Source organism: Syngnathus acus, chromosome 5, assembly GCF_901709675.1.
Source record: "Syngnathus acus chromosome 5, fSynAcu1.2, whole genome shotgun sequence".
Lineage (NCBI taxonomy): Eukaryota > Metazoa > Chordata > Actinopteri > Syngnathiformes > Syngnathidae > Syngnathus > Syngnathus acus.
This window is the reverse complement of record NC_051091.1, coordinates 6,622,599-6,647,309: the sequence shown is the minus strand read 5'-3', so window position 1 is coordinate 6,647,309 and position 24,711 is coordinate 6,622,599. Positions and strand designations below refer to the sequence as shown.

General features: G+C 42.9%; 1 protein-coding gene and 1 non-coding gene across 2 annotated transcripts; one reads left to right on the top strand and one right to left on the bottom strand.

Moving 5' to 3' along the window:
• The first annotated feature begins 454 nt into the window (after positions 1-454).
• Positions 455-24,488, top strand: dnah1 (dynein, axonemal, heavy chain 1). The gene is given in 79 exon segments (XM_037252036.1): positions 455-621; positions 1,463-1,659; positions 1,763-1,835; positions 2,279-2,453; positions 2,602-2,737; positions 2,815-2,947; positions 3,038-3,178; positions 3,266-3,521; positions 3,713-3,870; positions 3,953-4,164; positions 4,237-4,535; positions 4,886-5,036; positions 5,152-5,345; positions 5,788-6,013; positions 6,078-6,197; positions 6,273-6,355; positions 6,474-6,615; positions 6,721-6,876; positions 6,956-7,154; positions 7,260-7,513; positions 7,598-7,810; positions 7,901-8,065; positions 8,160-8,281; positions 8,525-8,630; positions 8,723-8,932; positions 8,934-9,107; positions 9,175-9,338; positions 9,409-9,522; positions 9,646-9,834; positions 9,932-10,037; positions 10,216-10,329; positions 10,392-10,541; positions 10,735-10,821; positions 10,901-11,087; positions 11,161-11,252; positions 11,456-11,610; positions 11,677-11,854; positions 11,914-12,108; positions 12,180-12,299; positions 12,467-12,622; positions 12,708-12,806; positions 12,880-13,020; positions 13,107-13,267; positions 13,342-13,499; positions 13,560-13,733; positions 14,142-14,171; positions 14,320-14,498; positions 14,643-14,873; positions 14,939-15,135; positions 15,206-15,341; positions 15,453-15,661; positions 15,766-15,937; positions 16,033-16,224; positions 16,310-16,420; positions 16,489-16,674; positions 16,736-16,927; positions 17,219-17,386; positions 17,464-17,655; positions 17,780-17,911; positions 18,006-18,131; positions 18,202-18,321; positions 18,433-18,582; positions 18,712-18,872; positions 19,034-19,259; positions 19,340-19,535; positions 19,675-19,826; positions 19,908-20,104; positions 20,188-20,332; positions 20,603-20,761; positions 20,858-20,986; positions 21,066-21,236; positions 21,345-21,524; positions 21,643-21,819; positions 22,020-22,190; positions 22,262-22,392; positions 22,636-22,756; positions 23,487-23,693; positions 23,790-24,024; positions 24,274-24,488. Coding segments are annotated over 78 exon segments (12,618 nt in total). The 5' UTR covers positions 455-621; positions 1,463-1,482; the 3' UTR covers positions 24,396-24,488.
• Positions 23,392-23,463, bottom strand: trnae-cuc. Its single transcript has one exon. It is a non-coding gene; the product is annotated as a tRNA-Glu (tRNA).
• Positions 24,489-24,711: the final 223 nt, after the last annotated feature.

The following is a 24,711-nucleotide window of genomic DNA, read 5'->3' as shown; positions in this document are numbered from 1 at the left end:
AAGGTCACCTCAATCTTTTTGTCATTTGGATCACCACTACCAAAGTGATGAAGTAATTTAATCACTGACTTTCCCATGCATCTTCTCTTCGGATGGTCCCCACCCAACACAGCTTTTGCCAAAACAAGCAGCATGTCGTTCATAAGGGACACGTGAGACTTCCAACTCACGAGATTGCAAGTTCACTTGTGCTTGGCTACCCAATCTCAGGCTGCTCTGATGCGTTTCGACTGAAGAGGCCAAGGGCAGGAGCTGGAGCTGGAGCTGCAGTGCATGATGTCTGTGATCGACCATGCATGGGAAACGGAGTAGGTTGTGATCCACGAGCTCACGGGTCAGTAGGAGCTGTTCTATTTATTTTGCATGCCCTCCAGTCCTCGCGCGGCGCGCTTGCGAGCTGCAGCCCACATGGCGTCACGTGATTCCGTCTCCACGACAACCGTTGTCGCGTGCAAGTTTACCTGGCACTTGCAAACTGAGATTTGTGTGAAAGTAGTCAAATGAAATGTTTTATTGCAGGCGGTGGTGAAATGAGGGATGAATGTGGAGGACCTCCGGTTTTAAGACAAGTGATGCCCAAATAGCGTCCTTTTTGACAAGAACTGCTCATCGTCACTGCAGGTACAATTTACGTTTTTTAAGTGCAAAAATATTCTGACAACGCAAATGACAGTATTTAGTCTATAGGCAGGTTTCAAGTCACCTGTTAAATATACAGCAGATAAAAATATGACTCGGAGCTGCGTAAAATTAATATAATATTGAAAATAACCAACGGGTTCATCCAACATATTTACATATAAATTGCGTGCACGTACATACGTCAACTATGACAAAGCGCGTACAAACCACGACGTCATCGGTGACTGCATGGGCAGTCAGGAAGATAAAAAAAAAAAAAAAAAGGACTTCTCGGAGCTCCGTGAGGACAACCAAGGCTGACGCCTGCAGAAAGGGCTATGAAGAATGAATAAAAGACATGGGCTTGTATGTAAAGTGTCGGATACTAATTTGGCAGATTTACTTTGTGATGCCAGCAGCCATTACCTCACTGTGTCGACACAACTTGTGAACGTCAGCATCGCGCCCCACCTTTTAGTAGTTCTAAAATAACACCTAAAAGAAGGTATGTCACAATTATGTTGTTGAGACTTTCCCAAACTAACTCATTCATTTGTGGCTCTTCTGCACTTATTAATTTGAATAATGCAGAACAAGGACATTTTGGAGAATTTCTCAACGCATTTTACGCACTTGCAAAGAAAAACAATTTTAAGCGCACAGATATTGGGCTTTTGAGTGATATAAAAAATCCCAAACATTTTGTCAAAGCATTATAATTTATAATAACATATTATACTCTTTTATTGTGCTCATATGCAAGTCTCTGCTTTAGTTTATTTGAGCTCTTCAGTACAGACAAACTCATTCTTGCTGACTATGCTTTTTGTCCATATCCAAGGTATTTTACCTAAGCTTAAAATGGAGAATAAACGTTTGCCTGGTTTCGAGACACTTGGGCCCCATTTTTCTCAAACAACGCCGAAAGATAAGCATCCTGCTCAAAATCACAGAAACACCCTACCTCCAGTCAAAAAAGGTCCAATGACTAAACAGAAGGGTCTCTACTCGGATGTCTTCACTACTTTAAGGTTTAAGGTAAAATTACACACAGAATGTAATTACTCTTAAAACAGCTATTAAATTCTTTGAATTTTAGTGTGGTGTGCATGATAATTCCTAATCTCTGTTTACTGGTTAGACTTGTGCAGAAGAAGCAGACGCCCAGGAGAGGTTATCCACCTCTGACTACAGTGATTATGATGATTCAGAAGGTAAGAAGCCTTTTAGGATAAGTTTGTTCAATTAAAAAAAAAACAAAGCCAAAGTTTGGAAGAGACAGCAGGCATTAAAATTCAGTCCTAAATATTTTGTCTTGGTTAGCGGTTTTCCTCCTTGTCTATTTCCAGAGGTTATCACCACCTACTACAATTCGATACTCTCGTATCAATAACTATTGCTGAGTTTTCACATTGATCTGAGGCTGATTAAAAAAAATTTTAATTAAGGGCAAACATTTTGTTAATGAAAAGTAACGGAAAAACTAAAATACAAATAAAAAAAAACATGAGTGTTTATAACATTAAATAAAAACAAAAATTATAGCTGCACAAGTGAAAAACTGTTGAACTAAAGAATTCATCAAAATAATTCAATTGGTCGGTATAGAAAGCTTTTCAATGAAATGCTTTCCTTAGCTCCCATTTTGTTTCTTTAGACACAAGCTCAAAGTCTCCATTTGCCAAATACAAGTTTGATGACAAGGAATACTATGGCACCTTCTCAAAGCAATTACTCACGACCTACTTCAACCGTGGTGGAGATACGCCCAAAGTCCAGATGCCCTTCAAAACTGTTCCTGGTAGAAGCCCTCGCGATTTAACCAAAGAGAGGTCTGTACTGCTCTTGTGTGGCCAAGAATTGTCCACTACTCTTCCTCCCTCATTGTGATAATATTGTAGCTACTACATTTAAATGCTAATGCTAGGAAAAAGGATGCAAGTTGCAACCTGTTGTGACAATACTGCATCTTTTCCAAAGGCGGCGAAGAGAATATTTGAAGATTGATTTTGAGAGGCTCCTTACAGAAAACAAAATTGATTCCAATCTTCTCATGCCACGTCCTTTGGATAATAATGACGAACAGTTAACCGTGTCTTGCTATCTTCCGCTTGAGGTGAGTTTGGTAGAGTAATTCACGACATGATGGGGTCTTGAAATTTTTGGCATCTACTTTCAAAAATTTCCTGGCAGATATTTGACAATGTGGAGTTTGACTGCCGTACTGCAGAAGACTGGATGGTCCTGGGTAAAATTGAAGGATCACCGTTTAAAAAACCAATTCCGGCAAAAGCATTATTGCCCTCAGATGACAGAGTGTCGTTTGGTAAGTTGTGTGCAAAAGTTTAAAAAAAAAAAAAAAATGCATGCGAATGGAAAATCAGGAGGATTTTAACAGCTAATTTCATCTCATCAGACCATCGCCAAGCTCCCTCATTATTCCACTACAGCTGGCATTTAGTAGGAGTGCTTGACTACAATAAGGAGAAATGTCAGTACTTGGTTGAAAAGGTTTTCCCAAACAGCAACCTAAAAGAATCACAACACAATTGCCCTGGTAATTTCATTTGCTCATGTACAGTGCATGCCCAGCCTTGGATTTTGCCATAAGAACTATTTGCGTGTTCCCCTCACTCTTGTTCAGATGTGAACTGCTTACTAACGGGAAATAGGCACTGGATTCCCAGAATCAGGCTGCTGTTCAGTGCCGAGGACCCCCGTGTCTTTGTCGAGCGCATCCAGTTTGCCATGTACCTCCGTGCTCGCTCCGAGGCCCTCATCCTCTACCACTTGACTGTGGACTGCATGCCCATCTGGACTGAAACGCCATCTATCGATCCGCAATGTCTCTACCGTATCCAAAGTCGTGCTCTCTCAGGCTCTGGCCTCAAACTGGATATGTAAGTTGTCCCTCTGTCTTTTATTTTATTTTATTTTTTATATTATATTATTTTATTATAATTATTTATTTTGTTCTACTTTATTTTTCAGTGTTAAAACATGTATAGAGGGACTTTTATTATTTATATTGTACTATTTATATTATATTACTTTATTATAATTATTTATTTTGTTTTATTTTATTTTTCAGTGTTAAAAAATGTATAGAAGGACTTGCCAAGGAGGTGAAGCTGGAATATGACCGTACTATGAATCGCTTCATCTTGGATAAAAGCGTGACAAGCCACCCACACGAGTTTTCGCACATCGTGGTGGCGCAGAAGGAACCTGAACGCGTGCCACTGAAAGGTACAATTGGCGTTTGTATATTTGAGTCAAATCTGGGCTTATGTTTTGAGTCTCACCACTCAACCTATTTTTCCTTGTTCAGGGTGTGTGACAGTTCCTGCCTTCGACTACAAGAAGAACCGAGCTGCTTTCCTTGCAAAGTCCATGCTAACAGAACCCAAAGTAATCTATACATTATCAGAAATCCGGTCCGAGTGCAACAAACTCTCAACAATGAAACTATTCAATGTCTCCTTAACCAAACCTATGCGACTGGACGAGTTTGAAGCTACCCAGACCCAAATGCAAACTCAGGTAATTTAATTGTCAACATTAAAAGAGTGTAAGACACAAACTATTTGCGATGATGTTGAAATGATCTTTCAGATAAGCTTGTTTCTCCGGGAGGCATGGATTCTCACTGTGACTTACAGTCTCCGACACAACCTTGAAACAATTGGCAAAGGCGCGTACAACTTGAACGAGACTCACTGGGGTATGCACAAAGTTTCCAAGCTGAACAAACTGTTGGCTGTGGTGCACTACAACCTGCAGGACACTCTGCGCAACCTTGTGGAGGACTCGCTTCTCTGCCTGAGCAAGTTGATTTTGGATGCATGCTGCAGTGTGCTCACATGCCCCGATGAATTGGTGTGGGGCGATGATTACATCACCAGCCCCTACAAGTAAGGAAGTGTAAACATTCTCGGGAATTTACGCTGGAAACCAACTGCAAATCTACAAGAAATTAGTAGGCCTATTTACGTTGTTTTATAGGGTAAGATGTGTTATAAGCTCAACTAAGACATGACTGCCATCTACTGGTGATTGGTGATATTACATCTTAAAACTGCATATTCTCAGTTCCCTCGATCCAGGATTTTTTTTTTCTACCCATCCCTGCTGTAGTGGGTTACTCACTCGAGTTGAAAAATGGCTGCATGATGGAAAATGTTTCTTTTCCACCATTCATTAATAGTAAATTTCAATTTAACAGATTTGTGTGATTCATGTTTGAGTTGCCATTTCTTTGCAGGCCAAAGAACAAGCCTCTGTTCCTAGTGGATTTAATTTTGAATGAGACGGGTGTACATTATAGTACATCTCTGGAGAAATTGGAGGCATCTATTATAAACCTGTTCAACGAGGGCATTCTGGTCACACACAATATACCGATGCTTGATAAGGTAAAGCCGAATATCATTTCACTGCAACTAAAACACAGTATGGATGTAAATACTGCTTGTGATCGGATTTAAAATGTTTTATTTTGTATTGACTTGAGTTTTGTGTCCATGCCAGTTTTTAATGAAGAGGCTGTTATTCGGTGACGATCCTGTGCTGAAGTCGGTGCACCTTTGTGAACCAAAAATATCGCAGTTGAGAGAAAAGATCTGCACGGCTCTCAAGAAAGCCGTCATACCCCTCAAGGCCTACGCTGCAGAATACACCAAATACATCGAGCTGTACAGTTTAAACATGGAAGAGCACTTTCTGTAATTGTGTTTTTTTTTTTTGTAGAACAGTGGTGTCAAACACTGGCCCGCGGGCCAAATATGGCCCACAGTGTAATTACATTGGGCCCGCAAAGACAAATGCATCGACTTTGTGTCAATACCAAAATTGCGAATTGTTTTTACTTTTAAAAAAAATACAGATATTTCTATAAATTTTTATTATCATTCATCTTTTTAGAAATTTGAACAGTTCTTACGAGTCTCTGATTTCAAAACTTATTCATCAGTTTGTTGTGTAGCCAATACTGTATATTTTATGAAACGTTCAAACATTTATTTGGGTTGACAGTCATAATGGCCCTCCGAAGGAAACTATGACTACGATGCGGCCCGCGACAAAAATGAATTTTACACCCCTGCTGTAGAAGACTTTGACCACACCCCCATCGCGTTATTAATCAGACCTCCACTGTCTTTGCAGACCCATTGGCGAGGATGATAAGACATCCAAGGTAGTGAAGGTAGAAGTGGAGCAGCATCTCAACGACAAGGAAACACTCCAAAGCTCTTTGCCGTCCTCCATCACCATTGGCGCATTTATCGTACACGTCGAGGGAGTACGTCAGATGCTCATCAACAAAAAAAAGGCTTTAGCCATCGCTACATTGGAGCACCATGCCGACAAGCTAAGAAAGCAGATGGAGGATGTAAGTCATTTGTCTGAAAGGTTTGCTTTTTGTAAATTCACGTTACGTCTTTGTGCGTGTCCAGGAATGCGATGAGTTCTGCACGGTCGGTCACACGCTAGGCGAGCGTCTCAATTCCATTGAGGACCTGACGGAGAAGAGGGACTGGATGAAACAAATCCCCAGCCAGCTCAAGAGTTGCAAGGTGCCGATCAGGTTGACTATTCGTGCCACCTATCCTGTAAACATATCCATATACCAGAAACTTCTTTTTCCTCAGGAACGTGTTGGGAAAATTTTAGCAGAGTATGAACTATTTGATGAGTTTAACTACCCTTTATCAAATGAGGATTTTACGAAAAAGTAAGTATGTTGCCTTTTCTCTTTTTTTTTTAACTAATGCACACAGGCCACAACATAGAGCTCACATTTTCAATCTAAGATATATATATTTTTTTTTTACCTTCAATTTATTTCCCAGGTGGCAAGCTATTGAGTGGCCCCAAAAGATTCTCAGACAGATCGATGACGTCACCGCCAATCTTGTTCAAGAAGAAGAGCGCTTCCAGAAGATTCAGATCGCCGACCAGGACATCTTTGAGCAGCGCATTGAAACTGTTGAGGTCTGCTCACTTGTTTCACATCCAAAACAGTTGCCAATGTTGTCTTTTTTTTTTTTTGCTTTGTTTGTTGTAATGACGTTAAAGTCACTTACTCTGTCTTCACAGATGATGGTTGGAAAGTTCAAAGGTTACGCAAATGTTGATCATGCGACTGAGATGGCCAACGATGTGAGGCGTACCAGCAAGGAGCTCAAAGAGTGCCAGACTTTGGCGCAAACTTACAACACCAGAGAACGCCTCTTTGGTAGTCCTGTCACAAATGTGAGTATAGAAACATACAAAATGCCAAACTGCCGAGTCAGCACACATTCCATCATCCATTTTGTGTCACTTGTGTCAGTATGATCGTCTGCACAAAATGGCAAAGCAGTTCCAGCCGTTCTTTGACTTGTGGACCACCACTTTCGATTGGACCAACCGGGTCGAGAGCTGGCTCAACGATCCGCTGACCTCCATTGACCCTGAGCTACTTGAGCGCAATGTTGCAGGAGCCTTTGATAAAATGAATAAATGCATCAAACAGTTTAAGGACAACCGCGGTGCGTAACCTCGATGACCATTCCCACCCGATCAAGTGCGGTTGTCTCTGACCTCATTTCATTTTCATGTATTAACTTGTTTTCTCTTTCCAACCCCTATTCTAGATTGCAAGACGGTGGCGGAGTTAATCCGTGCCAGAATTGAGGAATTCCGTCCTTATGTTCCACTGATTCAGGGTCTGAGAAACCCAGGGATGAGAACGCACCATTGGGAGGCACTTTCAGATACCATCGGGATAAAAGTTGTACCCCAAGCTAAACTTACCTTGACCCGCTGTTTGGAAATCGGTCTCCAGAACCACATGGATGTCATTGCGCAAGTGGCTGAGACAGCCGGGAAAGAGTACACCATTGAACAGGTAACTTCAAAGTTGACCAGACTGCCTGCTGGGTTGTTCACATTTTTCAGAGAGTAAACTATATCCATGTGTCTCCTCATCTAGGCCCTGAATAAGATGAAATCAGAGTGGTCAGAAATTCTCTTTGAACTGATGGCCTACAAGGAAACGGGCACTTACATCATGAAGAGTCCCGATGAAGCCTTGCAGTTGCTAGATGACCATATTGTCATGACACAAAGCATGTCCTTCTCCCCCTATAAGAAGGCATTTGAAGCCGATATCAACAAGTGGGAGAGCAAACTCAGAACAACTCAAGTAAGTAAACACATGTTGGGCCCAAAGTGATGGCTAGGTCAATCAATATTTGACTACTGACGTGCTGCTGCCCTCTTGTGGTGCTTGCAGGATGTGTTGGAGGAGTGGCTGTTATGTCAGGGTTCTTGGCTCTACTTGGAGCCCATCTTCAGCTCGGACGATATCAACGAACAACTACCCGAGGAGGGAAAGAGATACGAACAAATGGAAGAAATATGGAAGAAAATAATGAAAGGTGCTTTTGATAACCCAAAGGTCAGTCGGAATGGAAACAAGGAGACATGGGGACTAGTATAGAGCTCATTATAAAACATACTACTATTAATAATTTCTTCTTATTCATCTCCAGATAATTGAATTTTGCCCTGGTCCTCACTTGCTCGACAAGTTGAAAAAGTGCAACGTTCTTTTAGAACTTGTGCAAAAAGGTCTCAGCGAATATTTGGAGATAAAACGAAATGCCTTCCCCAGGTAAACCCTCTCAAAGTGTGGCCAAATTCAGAAAATATGAAACCCAATGACCGCCTCATTAAAATTAAGTGGTCTAGGAAATTGATATATTTGTGAAAAAAAAAAGATTATTTATTACTCAATGATTTTTAGTTATTTGCTTCTTGGCTTGTGTCCAAGATGATTATTAAAAAAACGAAAAACAAACACTTCTCCATAAACACTGCTCCAAAAACATTCAAGTAAATATTTTTGTGTTTGTAGGTTCTACTTTCTGTCAGATGATGAGCTTCTGGAGATTCTGTCTCAGACCAAAGATGCCACAGCTGTACAGCCGCACTTGCGCAAATGCTTTGAGAATATTGCACGGGTTGGTTTTTATTTTATTTTTTTTAACTAAGGTTTAAAATTTCCTCGAATGACTTCAAACGCATTTGAGACCTTTACGCTGTTGCTCCTCAGCTTAAATTCCAGGAGGATCTACTCATCACACATATGTACTCTGGAGAAGGAGAGGAGGTGAAGCTATCTGTGACCGTTATGCCTTCTGGGAATGTGGAGGACTGGCTGAAGCTGGTGGAAAGATCCATGACAGCCACAGTCAGAGATTACATTGACCGTTCCCTCAACGTTTACCCTGAGGTCTGTGAGTTTACTTAAATGTATTCTCGTTCCCAATGTTCATCGCGCCTTCTCGGAATTTCAGCAACCTCGCGAAGACTGGGTTTTATCATGGCCCGGCCAAGTGGTGATAGCTGGTTGTCAGGTCTACTGGACCGCCGAGGTGTCGGAGGCTTTGGAGCAGGGGGACTTGGCCGACCGTCTTTTTCCTCAACTGCAGAAACAGGTGCCCAACTGTTCTAAATGTGGGACGCACACGTCAGAGCACGTGTTTCCATTTTCTTTTCTCGCAGCTGGGTAACCTGGTGCAACTGGTGAGAAGTGGCGTATCCAAAATGCAACGAGCTGTGCTCTCCGCCCTCATCGTCATTGAGGTGCACGCTAAAGACGTAGCAGCCAAACTGGTGGAGCTGGCAGTGTTGAGCGTCAATGACTTTGAGTGGATTAGTCAGCTCAGGTTTAAGTCGCTCCATGTAAATCCGCTGCCCTAAATGATGTCATGATATTGATCTTTGCATACTTTGTAGATATTACTGGGCCAGAGAAGACTTGTACATCCGAGCAGTAAATGCGGAATTTTTGTATGGATATGAGTACCTTGGAAACTCTGGACGACTGGTCATCACCCCACTCACAGACAAGTACGCGTTTTACGAATGAGCATCTTTTTTTTTTGTAGTGCCAAATCACCAAAACATTGATTGACGTTGAGCACGTCTCACAAAGGCCAAGACCATCCTCATTCATTTTTCTGCTTCTTTCAGGTGCTACCTCACCCTGACAGGTGCCCTTCACCTCAAGTTTGGAGGAGCTCCTGCAGGTCCAGCTGGCACAGGAAAAACAGAAACCACTAAAGATCTGGGAAAGGCTCTTGCTATCCAGACAGTCGTTTTCAATTGTTCTGACCAGCTGGATTTTATGGCAATGGGCAAGTTCCTCAAAGGCTTGGCTAGGTACCTGTTGATACCTCCATTCTTTTACGCAAACATGTATGAGGTGTCAGAAAAATTCCAGGACTGGCTCAGCTTTGAAAATATGTTTTATTTGCAGCTCTGGTGCCTGGGCATGCTTTGATGAGTTTAATCGTATTGATGTGGAGGTGTTGTCTGTGGTGGCGCAACAGATCACTACCATCCAAAAGGCTCAACAACAAAGGGTGATTGTATTTTATTGAAATATTATTAGAGGTATTGATCTCCTTAAATCGATTTGTAAAATACCGATAGGCTTTTCAGAAAAAAACGTTCAAGTTTTGGTCACATGATATAATTTCCTCACATAAATTGTGAGTCTTGTGTGCTATCAACAAATAATTGCAAATGTTGTGTTTTTAGGCAGAGAGGTTTGTTTTTGAAGGTTCGGAGATCCCGCTTGTCCCCTCTTGTGCCGTATTCATCACCATGAATCCTGGTTATGCTGGCCGCACAGAGTTACCCGACAATCTCAAGGTTCAAATTTCAAGTTGCCTGTCAAATTTTTGCAGAACAATTTTAACGATTTGCTTCCACAGGCTCTGTTTCGTCCCGTGGCCATGATGGTCCCTAACTTTGCCATGATAGCTGAGATCTCACTCTACTCTTTTGGCTTCAGTGATGCCAAAGTCCTCTCTCAGAAAATCACCAGTACATTCACGCTCTCTTCGGAACAACTTAGCTCTCAGGTGAACTTTGAATATTTTTTCCTAACCTCTTCGCAAATGTATCTTTGATATGCTAATTTAACTTACACAAATTTAGTTACAGTTTTCTGCGGTGCAATTCATAAAAGCAAATATATCTAAATTCAGCCATGTCAGAGCGATACTGTATTGTACATGAAATTTACAGTAATGAGCAAGTTGCTTCTATTTTCAGGATCACTACGATTTTGGGATGAGATCTGTGAAGTCTGTAATCTCAGCTGCAGGAAATCTAAAACGAGAGAATCCCAATATGAATGAGGTTTGGCCGTTTTATTTTATTCTCCGTAAAAAGAAGAGTGCGTTAGTAGCTTCTCGCTAACAATGCTGCCAACTCACAGGAGTTGATCTGCCTGAGGGCCATCAAAGATGTCAACGTGCCGAAATTTTTACGGGATGACCTGAAGCTCTTCAACGGCATCGTGTCCGACCTTTTCCCAAAGACAAAACAGGAGCCGATCGACTACGGCACGCTTGAGGAATCTATGCGGAATATATGTCTTAAGATGAACCTCAAAGATGTCGATGGTTAGTTTTCCGGCTGACTTGGATGTTGTCATGTGACCTGGTGTGTGTTGACGGTTGTCATTTGTGGTTACAGAATACATTGGGAAGTGTATTCAACTGTATGAGACCACTGTAGTCAGACACGGATTAATGTTAGTGGGACCTTCCGGATCAGGTAAAACCAAGGTGAGTCTTTTTATGTCCATTGTGTGCCTTTTATTATTATTTATTTTTTTAGTCAGGGAAATACCGTAAATTTCGGACTATAAGCCGTGACTTTTTTCGCACATTTTGAACCCTGAATCACGAGCTTTAGCTGGTGCGGCTTATAGTCCGGTGCGGCTTATAGTCTGAAAACTACGGTAAGTGTTGTCATTGTTGCCGTTTAGTGTTATGAAGTTCTCGGAGCGGCGCTAACAGCTCTAAAGGGTCAGCCCTCTGCCAGCGGTGATCAGTATGAGGCCGTTCATACCTACGTGCTCAACCCCAAGTCGATCACTATGGGTCAACTTTACGGGGAGTATGACTTGCTCACGCACGAGTGGTAAGAAAACGGCGTGCTTGACTGCAAATGACATGACGGTTGAGAAGTGACACTTGATCATTGTAGGACAGATGGCATCCTGTCGTCTTTAATCCGGATGGGTACGTCAGTGATGGACAATGATAAAAAATGGTACATGTTCGATGGGCCGGTTGATGCCGTCTGGATCGAGAACATGAACACCGTGCTGGATGACAACAAAAAACTTTGCCTTAGCTCCGGAGAAATCATCAAGCTCACTGAGGTACGGTGGACTAGTTCTGAAAAAATAATGTTAACATAACACGGTTTGACTCTTTTCAGTGCATGACTATGATGTTTGAGGTGCAAGACTTGGCGGTGGCGTCGCCAGCGACGGTGTCTCGCTGTGGTATGATCTACCTGGAGCCCAGTATTTTGGGCCTGGTCCCTTTTACTGAGTGTTGGCTCAGGCAAGTCCCCAAAATCATGAAACCCTTCACAGAGCAACTCACTTCCTTGTTTGAGCGCTTCCTACAGGTGAGAGTGACAAGAACATGACAAGGTGCTCCAAGCGGTGTGCAGTATGTGCAATTGTTCTTTTTTTCCAGGATTCAGTCAATTTTGTTCGCGAATCGGTAAAGGAGATCATCACATCGCTGGACAGCAATCTGACTTGTAGCCTTCTAAAACTTATGGACTGCTTTTTCATGCCGTTCAAGTTTTGTGAGGTTTGTATGGGGGATTGAGCCTTGATATTTGAAATATATGGAAAAAAAAATGTATTTAGTATATATTTTTGGCATTTTGGCTGTTTTGATTCATTTTGTGATGGATGGAATTGTATTATTATTATTTACTGTCGTGTGTTTTACATCACAAGTTCTTATGTGCTTAGAATGAGAAGACACCACAAGGTAAACTTGAGCGCGTGAAGGACCTGATTGAGCCGTGGTTCATTTTCTCCCTGGTGTGGAGCGTCGGTGCCACGGGAGATGGACCCAGTCGCCAGCGCTTTAGTGCCTGGCTCAGAAATAAGATGTCGGAAGAAAAGGTCACGACTCAGTGACCCAATATTGATAAGAGTGAAGACTTTGATGAATATATTTGGTATGAATCTGAAAGTATTTTTCTTTTAGATGACTTTATGTTTCCCAGAGGAAGGCCTCGTATATGACTACAGGCTTGATGATGCAGGTATAAGTCGTTGGAACGAACAAGAGGAAGAGGACAGAAAGGTAATGCCGAATAGAAAGATCAAGAAATTCGTGACTTCATGCTGTTGAACCATTCGTTGGCTCCGTCCAACAGGTGCAGTGGGTCAACTGGGTGAACGATGCGAAGGATGTTGATATCACTCCAGATACAAGTTACTCCGACATCATCGTTCCCACTGCTGATACAGTGAGAATGACGTTCCTCATGGATATGCTTTTATCTAACATGAAGCCTGTACGTGAACCCCAAACATCCACCAATGCTTCAAAACCAAGACAGCAAAGCTTAACTTGACTTTGTTGATTGCATTTGTGACCTAGTTGCTTTGTATCGGGCCTGCCGGGACTGGAAAGACCCTTGCCTTATCTGACAAGCTTCTAAAGAACATGCATCAGAAATTTGTCACACACTTTCTCATGTTCTCAGCGCGAACTTCATCTAACCAGACTCAAGATTTTATAGACAGCAAGCTGGACAAGAGGTAGGCTGAGGAGTTGTTCACATATGATTTGATAGACAACCCCGCCCAAATTCACCATCAAATTGTTGTGTTAGGCGAAAAGGTGTGTTTGCACCTCCTAAAGGCAAGTTCTTCATCTTTTTCATTGATGACCTCAACATGCCGTTGTTGGAGACTTATGGTGCTCAGCCGCCTATTGAACTGCTCCGGCAGTGGATGGACCACACCGGCTGGTACGACAGGAAGATGATAGGTGAGCAGATGGGTTTAATATGTCAACTGGCTGTTGTCTTCATCATTGTTTTGTTTGTAGGCGCTTTCAAGCAAATCGTGGATATCAATTTTGCCTGTGCCATGGGACCTCCGGGGGGAGGCCGGAACCCCATCACACCCCGCTTCACGCGACACTTCAGTTTTCTGTCTTTCACTGAACTGGAGGATGCCAGCATGACCAAGATTTTCTCCACCATTTTAGGCAGTTGGATGAGTGAGTTGGTTGTGCCGCACAGTTGCAAATATGGACTTGGGTTTGTTGATCATGCAGAAAGTACAGTCTTGGGTACTTTGAGATTTGTTGTGTCAGCAAAAAATACATCCAAAGGGTTTAATTAAACACATTCTAACAGGGTTATTATCATTATTCATAGGAATAATAATTTTATTTAATTTTATTATTATTAATAATTCACAATTATCATTATTAATGGTAATAATAATTTTATTTATTTTTATTTTTAATAATAATTCATAATAATAATAATGTCTGCTTTTACTATGTCAGTTTGACCTCTAGGTCATTAAAACACCAAAACGCTTGTTGGCCCAAGACTTTTCCACAGTAACGCCTTTGTAAACAAGATCAGACGTTTCCTGATTCAATGTTTGTTCTTTTCAGATGGAAAAATGAGTAAGAAGAATCCAGGCAGTAAGTCAATGACGCCGCAAGTGCTTCGTACTTGACCCATACTGTAGCTGTCTTCTAATTTAATAGACTTGAAGAAAAAAAAACACAAATTTCCTTAGCGTATGAAAAAGATTAGCCCTTGAATGTCACCTTTTTTCTTTCCCACCAGGAACAGTGCCAGAAATCATCCCACTTAACAATGCAATCGTCAGCGCCACTATCCGCGTGTACGCAACTATTTGCTCTCAGCTTCTCCCAACCCCTACAAAGTCTCACTACACGTTCAACCTCAGAGACCTGTCCAAGGTCTTCCAGGGTATCCTCATGGCTGAGACTTGTATGATAGAGGTAAAACACCCAATAGAGGATGAGTCTTTTTTTTTTTAAATGGCACGAAAGAATCTTTTCAAAGAACTTTATCAAGAACTCTAACACGCTATGTGTAAAGATGTTTGAATCGAATCATCTAAAATTCTGTTCGCTTCATCTCAGAACAAAGAAATGCTGCTTCAGCTGTGGTACCACGAAAACTGCCGGGTTTTCCAAGATCGCTTGGTGTGTGCGGAAGACAAGGAATGGTTCAACTCCCTCCTGAAGGAATTCATTCAGGAGTTTGGTTGCGACTTTGACGTGGTCGTGCCGTGCCAGCCCGTCTTTTACGGGGATTTCATGGTTCCCGGTGCACTGCACAAAATCTACACTTTCATAGATGACAAGACGAAGGTGAGCACAGCCAACAAATCAAACGTGTCTTGATGGGTTACCTGTTCCATGATGACATTTTCCAGTTGGAAGAAGTGATGATGGAGTACATGGAGGACTACAACCAGAACTGCACCCCCAAGATGAAACTCGTGCTCTTCATGGATGCCATCGAGCATGTTTGCCGAATCGCTCGCGTGTTACGCCAGCCGTTGGGCAATGCCCTCCTGCTTGGAGTCGGCGGCAGTGGACGCCAGTCCCTCACTAAACTCGCCTCGTATATGTGAGAACGGCACATTTAACACACCGTTCAGGAAGGTAGATGTACATTTTGCAAAATGTTTCCATTTTAGATCAGAGTACAAGAGTTTCCAGATTGAGCTGTCAAAGAACTACGGTCAGCTTGAGTGGCGGGAAGACATTAAAAGCATCATGATGAAGGCTGGTATCCATAACCAGCAGATCACCTTCCTCTTCGTGGACACTCAGGTTTTCCCTGCTTTCTTTTTCACTTCCCGCCGACTGTGTGAATTCAAAGTGTGACAAAATTGATCTGGAGTTTGTTCAGATTGCTAATCATTTGCATTACTTCCTCACCAGATAAAAAGCGAATCATTCCTGGAAGACATAAACAGCATTTTGAACTCGGGTGACGTTCCCAACTTGTATGCCTCTGATGAGCAGGAGCGCATCCTGGCTTCCATGAAGCCAGTGGTCCAAGAGTTGGCCCTGCAGCCCACCAAAGCAAACCTTATGGCTGCTTACCTCAAAAGAGTTCGCACTAATATCCACACTGTACTCTGCATGAGGTAAGTACTTGGGAATAGTTTATTTATTTTTTCAAAGCTAGTAAACACATTTTTGTCTGCTTTCATGAAATATTATTCCTCCTCCTTTGTGTTATTCTCTAAAGTCCTATTGGGGAAGTATTTCGTGCAAGGCTGAGGCAGTTTCCCTCCCTGGTGACATGTTGCACCATTGACTGGTTCAGTGCATGGCCAGATGAGGCTCTGCAAGCTGTGGCCACTTCGTTCCTCAATGAGTTGTACGAGCTAGATGCTAGCCCCGAAGTCTTGAGTGGACTGGTGAGGCTGCTATTTGTGTTTTTCGGGGGAAATTGCATCGTAGATTGTTTTCCTTGGGTGGCGCTGTCAACTAATAAGTCACATTTGTTTCCAAGACGGTCATGTGCATGAACATCCACCAGATGGTAGCCCAGAAGTGTTTACAGTTCATGGCAGAGCTTTCTCGACAAAACTACGTGACCCCTAAGAGCTACCTGGAGCTGCTCAATATCTTCTCACATCTCATTGGACGCAAGAAGCAAGAACTATGTTCTGCTCGTGAGCGCATGAGGACTGGTCTGGATAAGGCAAGGGACATCTTTTGTCTTTGTTGGCTTTCGATTTGGACGTAAATATTCCTCACTGAAGTCGAATGTGTGTTCCGATGTGTAGCTCCTGAGCACGGCAGAGGATGTGAGTAAGATGCAAGAGGAGCAGGAGGTGATGAGGCCTCTCTTGGAGGAGGCTGCCAGGGAAACCGAGGTCACGATGGAAACCATCAAGGTAAGGTCTTGAATGCATGCTACATAACATGAACCCGACGAAACAAACCGTGTGATTTACAACGGCAGAAAGACTCGGTGATTGCAGAGGAGACACAGAAGTCGGTGCAAGAAGAAGAAGTCAAAGCTTCGGAGAAAGCCCGTGTAGCCGGGGAAATCGCCACGGATGCGCAGAGGGATCTGGATGAGGCTCTGCCGGCCCTCGACGCTGCCACTGCCAGCCTCAAGTCACTCAACAAGAATGATGTCACTGAGGTCAGAGACTCATATTGAACCACAAGTTGACATTTTGTAAAGTTCCGGAATGCTTCTGTAGGTGCGAGCCATGCAGCGGCCTCCTGCGGGGGTGAAGCTGGTCATTGAGGCTATGTGCATTATGAGGGACGCCAAACCCAAGAAGGTGCCTGGAGAAAAACCTGGCAGCAAGATTGATGACTACTGGGAACCTGGCAAAGTATTGCTTCAGGACCCTGGCAGGTTTCTGGAGAGCCTTTTTGCCTATGATAAGGTAGCGTAGATGCAAATTCTATGTCGCTCATTGTGTTGTTTTGATTTTGTCAGTCACATTTAGATTTAAATACTATTGCACATGTATGTTTTAAATATGTATACATTTATCAATGTTTGTATTAAAATAATTTTCTTGATTTAATTATTTCATTCATTTGTAATACATGCAGGATAATTCATAGGATATTTTAGTCACAGGTCAAAACATTTCTCTTTGTTGTAAGCATTCACTTTTTACTTTGTATTCTAAAAACTGCTACACTATTTCTTCCATGTAATATTTACACAGGAAAACATCCCAGAACGAGTGATAGCTTTGGTGCAGCCTTACATCGATAATGAAGAATTCCAACCTGCCGCCATTGCCAAAGTTTCCAAAGCCTGTACCTCGATATGTCAGTGGGTTCGAGCCATGCACCTTTATCACTTTGTGGCCAAGGGGGTGGAGCCTAAAAGGGTAAAACATGAAAATGATGTGACCATCCAGTATGACGACGTATCATGTAAACAATGACATTTGATTTATTTACACAGCAAGCTCTCAAGGCAGCTCAGGAGGAGTATGATGAGTCTCAGAGAAGTTTGAAAGCTGCCAAAGAAATGCAAGCAGCTGTGGAGAGTGGTATTGCTTTATTACAGGCTAAGTATCAAGACTGCCTGGCCAAGAAAAATGAGCTGGACAACAAGTATCAACTGTGCGAGATACGACTTGTTCGAGCAGACAAGGTCAGAGCAGGGATGAAGAACTTGGAACATGGGAATTATTTAATATTTTGACTTTATTGTGTCATTAGTACCTTTCTCCTTTGACCTGGCCGATCCAGATTGATGACACTATTTTGTCCTTCAGCTCATCGCTGGACTTGCAGATGAGAAAACTCGCTGGAAAGAGACGGTGCAACATCTGGAATACATGGTCGATAATGTAGCCGGCGATGTGCTCTTATCTGCAGGATATGTATCCTACTTGGGACCCTTTACTGTGAGTTTCATCCACAAAAAAAGAAAAGAAAATCGACAAACCAGATTAAAATAATGATTAGAATAAAATGTTGCATCATTTGAATGCTCTGTAGGGATCCTACAGGGCAGCCATGGCAGAGGAGTGGCTGCGATCTTTCAAGGAGTTAGGAGTTCCACATACTGACGCACCAAGTCTCATGAGCACTCTTGGAGATCCTGTCAAGATTCGCTCCTGGCAGGTCAGAAGTGACATCATTGCGTGGTTTTACAATGAAAGCATCTCACACTGTCGTCTTTTGATGTCAACAGCTATCAGGTCTACCTAAGGACAACCTTTCGGTGGAGAATTCTGTGATTGCCCAATATTCGCTTCGCTGGGCTCTCTTCATTGATCCTCAAGGTCAAGCCAACTCGTGGATCAAATCCATGGTGTGTTTATAACTGGAAACAAAGAGAATCTGCTCCTGCTTTTGTTATTTACATTTGAAGCCTTACTCTGTATTTGCAATTACGTTCCGTCCGCCTCATTCTGTCAACCAGGAGCGTGACAGTGGATTGGAGATTATAAAACTCAGTGACCGGGATTTCCTCCGCAGTCTTGAAAATGCAATTCGCTTTGGTAAACCCTGCTTACTTGAGAATATAGAAGAGGACATGGATCCCGCTCTTGAACCTGTACTGCTGCAGCAGGTGAACGCATACTAATTAGAAAACAATATAAATATTTGCAGACTAAACAAGATTTTCATTCAGGTTATTATTCTTGTTGTCAAACACTCTGCAACCGGTCTCAATAATGACATAACTGTTGGTCCTCAGACATTTAAGGAGCAAGGCAGCTTAAAACTGAAGCTGGGAGATAATACCATTCCATACCATGAGAGTTTCAAGTTTTACATCACGACCAAGTTACCAAACCCGCACTACTCCCCAGAGGTTTCCACTAAAGTCACTCTCATCAACTTCACCCTGTCGCCTAGGTAACACTTATTTCATACAGCATTATTTGTTTTTTGTTGACAATACAGTGGTCAAGCAAATATTGCAAATTCAATCGCATCAGTCCTTAAAATATCTTGATTAAAAAGGTTTAACAACAGTCAACTAACTTGATAAGAATATGCCTGTTGTGTGTTTTCAGTGGCTTGGAAGACCAGCTGCTGGCCCAGGTGGTGGCAGCAGAACGTCCAGAACTGGAAACGGCTAAGAACCAATTGATCGTCAGCAATGCCAAAATGAAGCAAGAGCTGAAAGATATCGAGGATGAGATCTTGTACCGTCTCAGCTCCTCGGAAGGAAACCCAGTGGACAATGAAGAGCTCATTCAAGTGCTGGAAGCTTCCAAAGTCAAAGCTGGCGAGATCCAGGTCAGACACTGGAAGGACTAGTTCTCCTCTCCTAATTCCAAAGATTTTCTTTGACACTGATTGTTCTTTTTTGGCCTCAGGCCAAAGTGCTTGTGGCAGAAGAGACAGAGAAGGACATTGACACCACCCGTCTGACATACGTTCCGGTGGCCGTGCGCACACAGATTCTTTTCTTCTGTGTATCAGACTTGTCCAACGTTGATCCCATGTACCAATACTCTCTGGAGTGGTTCCTTGGTATCTTCATGGTTGGCATCGCCAACGCTAAAAGAGCAGGTAGAGAGAAAATCTCATGAAGTTCTTGCGTGTTTGGTGTGTTGTGGAACGGGCCAATCAGTCGCAGAGATTTTGGAGTTTTAAATTTGGCTAATCGGCTGTTAAACAACATTTACTGACTGTTTCTCTGTACTTACAGATACGGTGGAGGAGCGAATCGAGAACATTAATGAATCTTTCACGTTCAGTCTGTACTGCAATGTGTGTCGCAGCTTGTTTGAGAAGCACAAGCTGATGTTTTCCTTTCTTGTTTGCGCTCGCATTCTAACGAACGATGGTGAAATTAACATGGTCAGTAACTGATTCGCCACTTTTACGTACAATGCAAATGGGTGAATGAATCCAAGTGATTGTGGTTTATTTCTCTGCCAGGCTGAGTGGCGTAACTTGTTATCAGGAGGGATGCCCAACCAAGAACTTCCCAACCCGGCCGTAAGCTGGCTATCGGACCGTGCTTGGAAAGACATCCTGGGCCTCAGTGTACTCGAGACCTACAAAGATCTAGCATCAACTTTTGATCAACATTTGCCGGGCTTTAAAAACATTTTTGATAGCAACATTCCTCACAGGCAAACAGTGACGCTACAATATCACTCGAATTGAATTTATAGATGTTCGTATGCAACCACTGTGTTTTTGTTCTCCATTTTAGAGAGCCTCTGCCTGGCAAGTGGAACACAACACTAGACCAATTTCAAAAGCTGTTAGTTCTGCGCTGCCTAAGGGCTGACTGTCTGGTTCAAGGCATACAGGACTTTGTCGCCCTTAAACTGGGACAGCGCTTCATCGAACCTCAGGTATTCTTTCTTTGTCCCTTGTGGCAGCCATTTTCTCAAAGCATGTCAGCCGGACAAAGATCTGAGCCGTGAAGGTAAATACCATGCTTTCTTAAGATGGAACTCTGGGGTAGTAAATACAATGAAAACAGCAGGGGCCCCAAAATTGAACCCTGTGGAACACCATCCGAAAGTGGGCCATTTATGCACAGTTCAGTAGTTGGGTAAAGATAATTGCAGCTGAGTTGTGTGTTTTTTTGTGTGACAGTATTCTCCACTTTGCTTTTGTAGACATCAGACCTCGCGGTGGTTTTTAAGGAGTCGTCCCCTTCCTCCCCTCTCATCTTTATTTTGTCTCCGGGCACTGACCCAGCTTCTGACCTCTACAAGTTTGCTGACGTCATGCACTTCTCCAAGAAAACCACTGCCATCTCCTTGGGCCAAGGCCAGGTTGAACATTCACACACATGAAACTCACACGTTATTGCTGCAGATTAAGCCCTGTGTTAAGATGCACAATCCTCCGCTGCTCTCTGTGGGATTCAGGGCCCCTTGGCTGAAGCCCTGATGCGGACAGCCATGGAAAGAGGTCAATGGGTCTTCTTTCAGAATTGTCACCTGGCACCCAGCTGGATGCCGTCACTGGAGACCCTTATTGACAACATTGACCTAAAGGTACTTTGTATCTGGGGGGGTTGAAACTGAAGCTCCCCACCCCCGTCAGAATTTACCAAATGATTGCTCTGTCACACAGGTCCACAAAGATTTCCGTTTGTGGCTCACAAGTCTTCCCAGCAATAGGTTCCCAGTGTCCATTCTTCAAAATGGGACAAAGATGACTATTGAGTTACCCAAAGGAATCAAGGCCAATCTCCAAAAAACTTACCTGAAGCTCACAAATGATTTTATCAATTCATCCAACAAGGTGCTGCTCTCCTACAATCGTCCCATGATAATTAATTTTTTGACATTTATGTTGATCTAAAAAAAAAAAAAAAAAAAAAACACATGCGCCTGTTTTTGTTTGCTCCAGGTATCACACTTGAAGTCGTTGCTCTTGTCTCTGTGTTTGTTCCACGGAATTGCTCTTGAGCGAAGAAAGTTTGGCCCGTTGGGCTTTAATATTCCCTACGAGTTCACCGATGGTGATCTAAACATCTGCATCAGCCAACTCAAAATGTTTCTGGACGAGTATGATAACATTCCTTACAAGGTGACTGCGACCCACCTGTTTATCAGTCCTTGTTTTCTTGGTCCACCCACAGATGTGTTCTCACATTATCCACTCAAGCACATACACAGTGTCCTTCACTGGCCTTTTTTCCGTCCAGGTCTTGAAATACACCGCAGGGGAGATCAATTATGGTGGCCGTGTGACGGATGAGTGGGACAGACGTTGTCTCCTTAGTGTGCTGGAAGATTTCTACTGTCCTGCTGTTCTCAGCGAGGAACATATTTACTCTGAATCCGGAGTTTACCGGCAGATTGAAACAAACGTGGATGTCAAGGTTGGATATTTCAGTTTTATTTGCAGTGTCAGTGTGCATGCTCCAATTCACAAAGCAAATTTGTGAGACCAAGGATTTTTGTCAGATTGCAAAATAAGTTGTGTGGTGTCTGTTGCGCAAACGAAATGTGATCTTTGTAGGTCAATTTAAACGTCTACATAGAATGCTTAAGACTTTTTTTGTATCCTTTCTCACTTTAGGGTTACCTGATGTATGTCCACAGTCTACCCATCAATGATACACCAGAGATTTTTGGTCTCCACGACAACGCTAACATCAGCTTTGCTCAAAATGAGACTTTTACGCTGCTGGGAACACTTCTGCGCCTCCAGCCTCGAACTGCATCTGCTGGAGGCCAAACCCTGGAGGAGGTATTCCATTTTGCCTCCACATCACTGCTGTCATCTCACATGTGACCGACTGGCCTCTTCTTGCACCACAGATAGTGGAGGAGATTGTAGCAGGTATCGTAGTAAAGATCCCAAAGCCTTTTGATATTCAGGACGTGGTGGAAAAGTACCCCGTGCTCTACGAAGAGTCCATGAACACAGTGCTCATGCAGGAGATCATCAGGTAACATTGAATTGCGGTAGTTAACAAAGACTGGTTCATATGCTGTACATAGTATGTTTATATGGTGCATATTGTGTTTATTCTGCATTAGTTTTTTTTTCTGTAGTGAACACAATGAAACGTGTGCCAAAAATAGCATTTTGTCAAATAATAACCTCAACGCCAATCACTGCCGTTGTCTGGTCAACTCAGGTCATAGACAGATAAACAGTAAGCAGTCCTTGTATCTTATCTACCCTTCAGGTATAACAATTTGTTGGAGGTCATCGCTCACAGTCTTGTTGATATTGTGAAGGCTCTGAAAGGTTTAGTGGTGATGTCTTCGGAACTGGAGCGGATGGCCAACAGCTTGTTTAACAATGGTGTGCCAGATATGTGGAAGGCCAAGGCAAGACACACACATAAATGCTCACACACATATTTACAACCCTTTGATCGTCACAAAGATATGAGGCTCCAAAGGTCACATTGCACGTATTTGTTAGATACCTCATTTAATACGCCGCTGTCTCATCATTGGATGAATTCCTATTTTTGTGTTTAAAACCATTTCAGTCTTCTGAAAAAAAACAAAAACAAGAATGGGCAACATAGATTCTCACAAATTTTGCTGTTTGCGCTGATTATAACCAAATTATCAGTGTAACACTAAAGTTACTTCCTCAACAACAACAACATTCTCAACAAAAGACCAAGAATCGTCCTTTATCATACTCAAATGAGGAAGTCAATCGACACGCCGTTCCATTGGTTTTATTTGTTGCTCAAGGGCATCTTGGCAGTGCACAGGAAATGATTCAGTGGGTGGATCTCATTTCCCCCTTTTGTCATTTCTTCATTTGGCCTTGTTCCTCTGTGCGAGAGACATAGACATCTCGAATTATAGTTTTGCATATTGCATATTTGCAAAGATTAGCAGCAAAATTCACCCCCTGGACATTTTTGTGGCCTAAAATGCTGCTTTGACTACAATTAAAAACACATTTATAAAACATTTCTTTCCCTGACCGGGAATCGAACCCGGGCCGCGGCGGTGAGAGCGCCGAATCCTAACCACTAGACCACCAGGGACCGTTTTGTACTCAATCTTGCAGGCCTACCCCTCTCTGAAGCCTCTGGCCTCCTGGGTGTCAGATTTGCTGCAGCGGGTCCATTTTCTTCACGGATGGATCTTGAACGGCATTCCACCAGTCTTCTGGATTAGCGGCTTCTACTTTCCTCAAGCGTTTCTCACCGGAACCCTGCAGAATTATGCCCGTTGCTTCGGCATCTCCATCGACATTATTGGATTTGACTTTCAGGTGACAGAAGAAAATAAAAATGTTTAGTTACTTATCAATCACCCTGTTGATCTTTTTTGCAAGAATCTGATTGGGGCCCCTGTTTGCCTTCTTCAGGTTGTGCTGAAACCCGTGTGCGACATAGACGAGAAGCCAGACACGGGCTGCTACATCAGTGGCTTATTCATCGAGGGCGCTCGCTGGGATAATGACACCGCTCAGCTGACAGAGTCCAGGGCGAAGGAGCTCTACACAGAAATGGCTGTCATCTGGCTGATCCCAATGCCCAACCGCAAACCTCCCACCGCCGGGATCTACATCTGCCCCATTTACAAGACCCTCACACGCGCCGGTTAGTATATAAGCATGATATGAAAGCTCATCTTTTTGTATTCAAGTTGAGTTAAACAAGTGTGGATTGCTCACGTTGTATCTCCTTGTGGTGTGCTTCTGTTGCCTAGCCCCAAAATAGACTGACGTCAGATAGTATCATGTGTCATGGCCTAGAAAGTGCTGCTCTGTATTTTCTATCCACACCACAGCCGTCACCTTGCGCTCGCTGCCACACGGACCGGCTGAAGCTCTTGATGTGCTTTTACAGGGACGCTGTCTACTACCGGGCATTCAACCAACTATGTGATTGCAGTCGAGCTGCCGACAGATCTCACTCCGGGACACTGGATCAAACGGGGAGTGGCCCTCATTTGTGCTTTGGACTATTAAAAAAAGGGTATTGTGTAGAAAGAAGGTCACCTTTTTCTTCTTTTTTTTAACGGCGGTTAAAAGTAAATAAAAGAAAGATACAGAATTACATAATATATCTCCCATAAATGTGTGATTATATATTTGTGAGGATTTGGATAATTGTGAGAAAATTGACTTGCAAAAGATATTTGCACTAAGCAGTCTTGTCAAGTTGTGACAAAGATTTTCTTTGTCCAGACTTGAAAGTAACTCAACATTGGCAGCATTTGACGGGCTGGTCCTGCACCTTTAAAGCAGCCGCTTGGGTCGAGTTGTAAAATGAGATCAGTCAGTG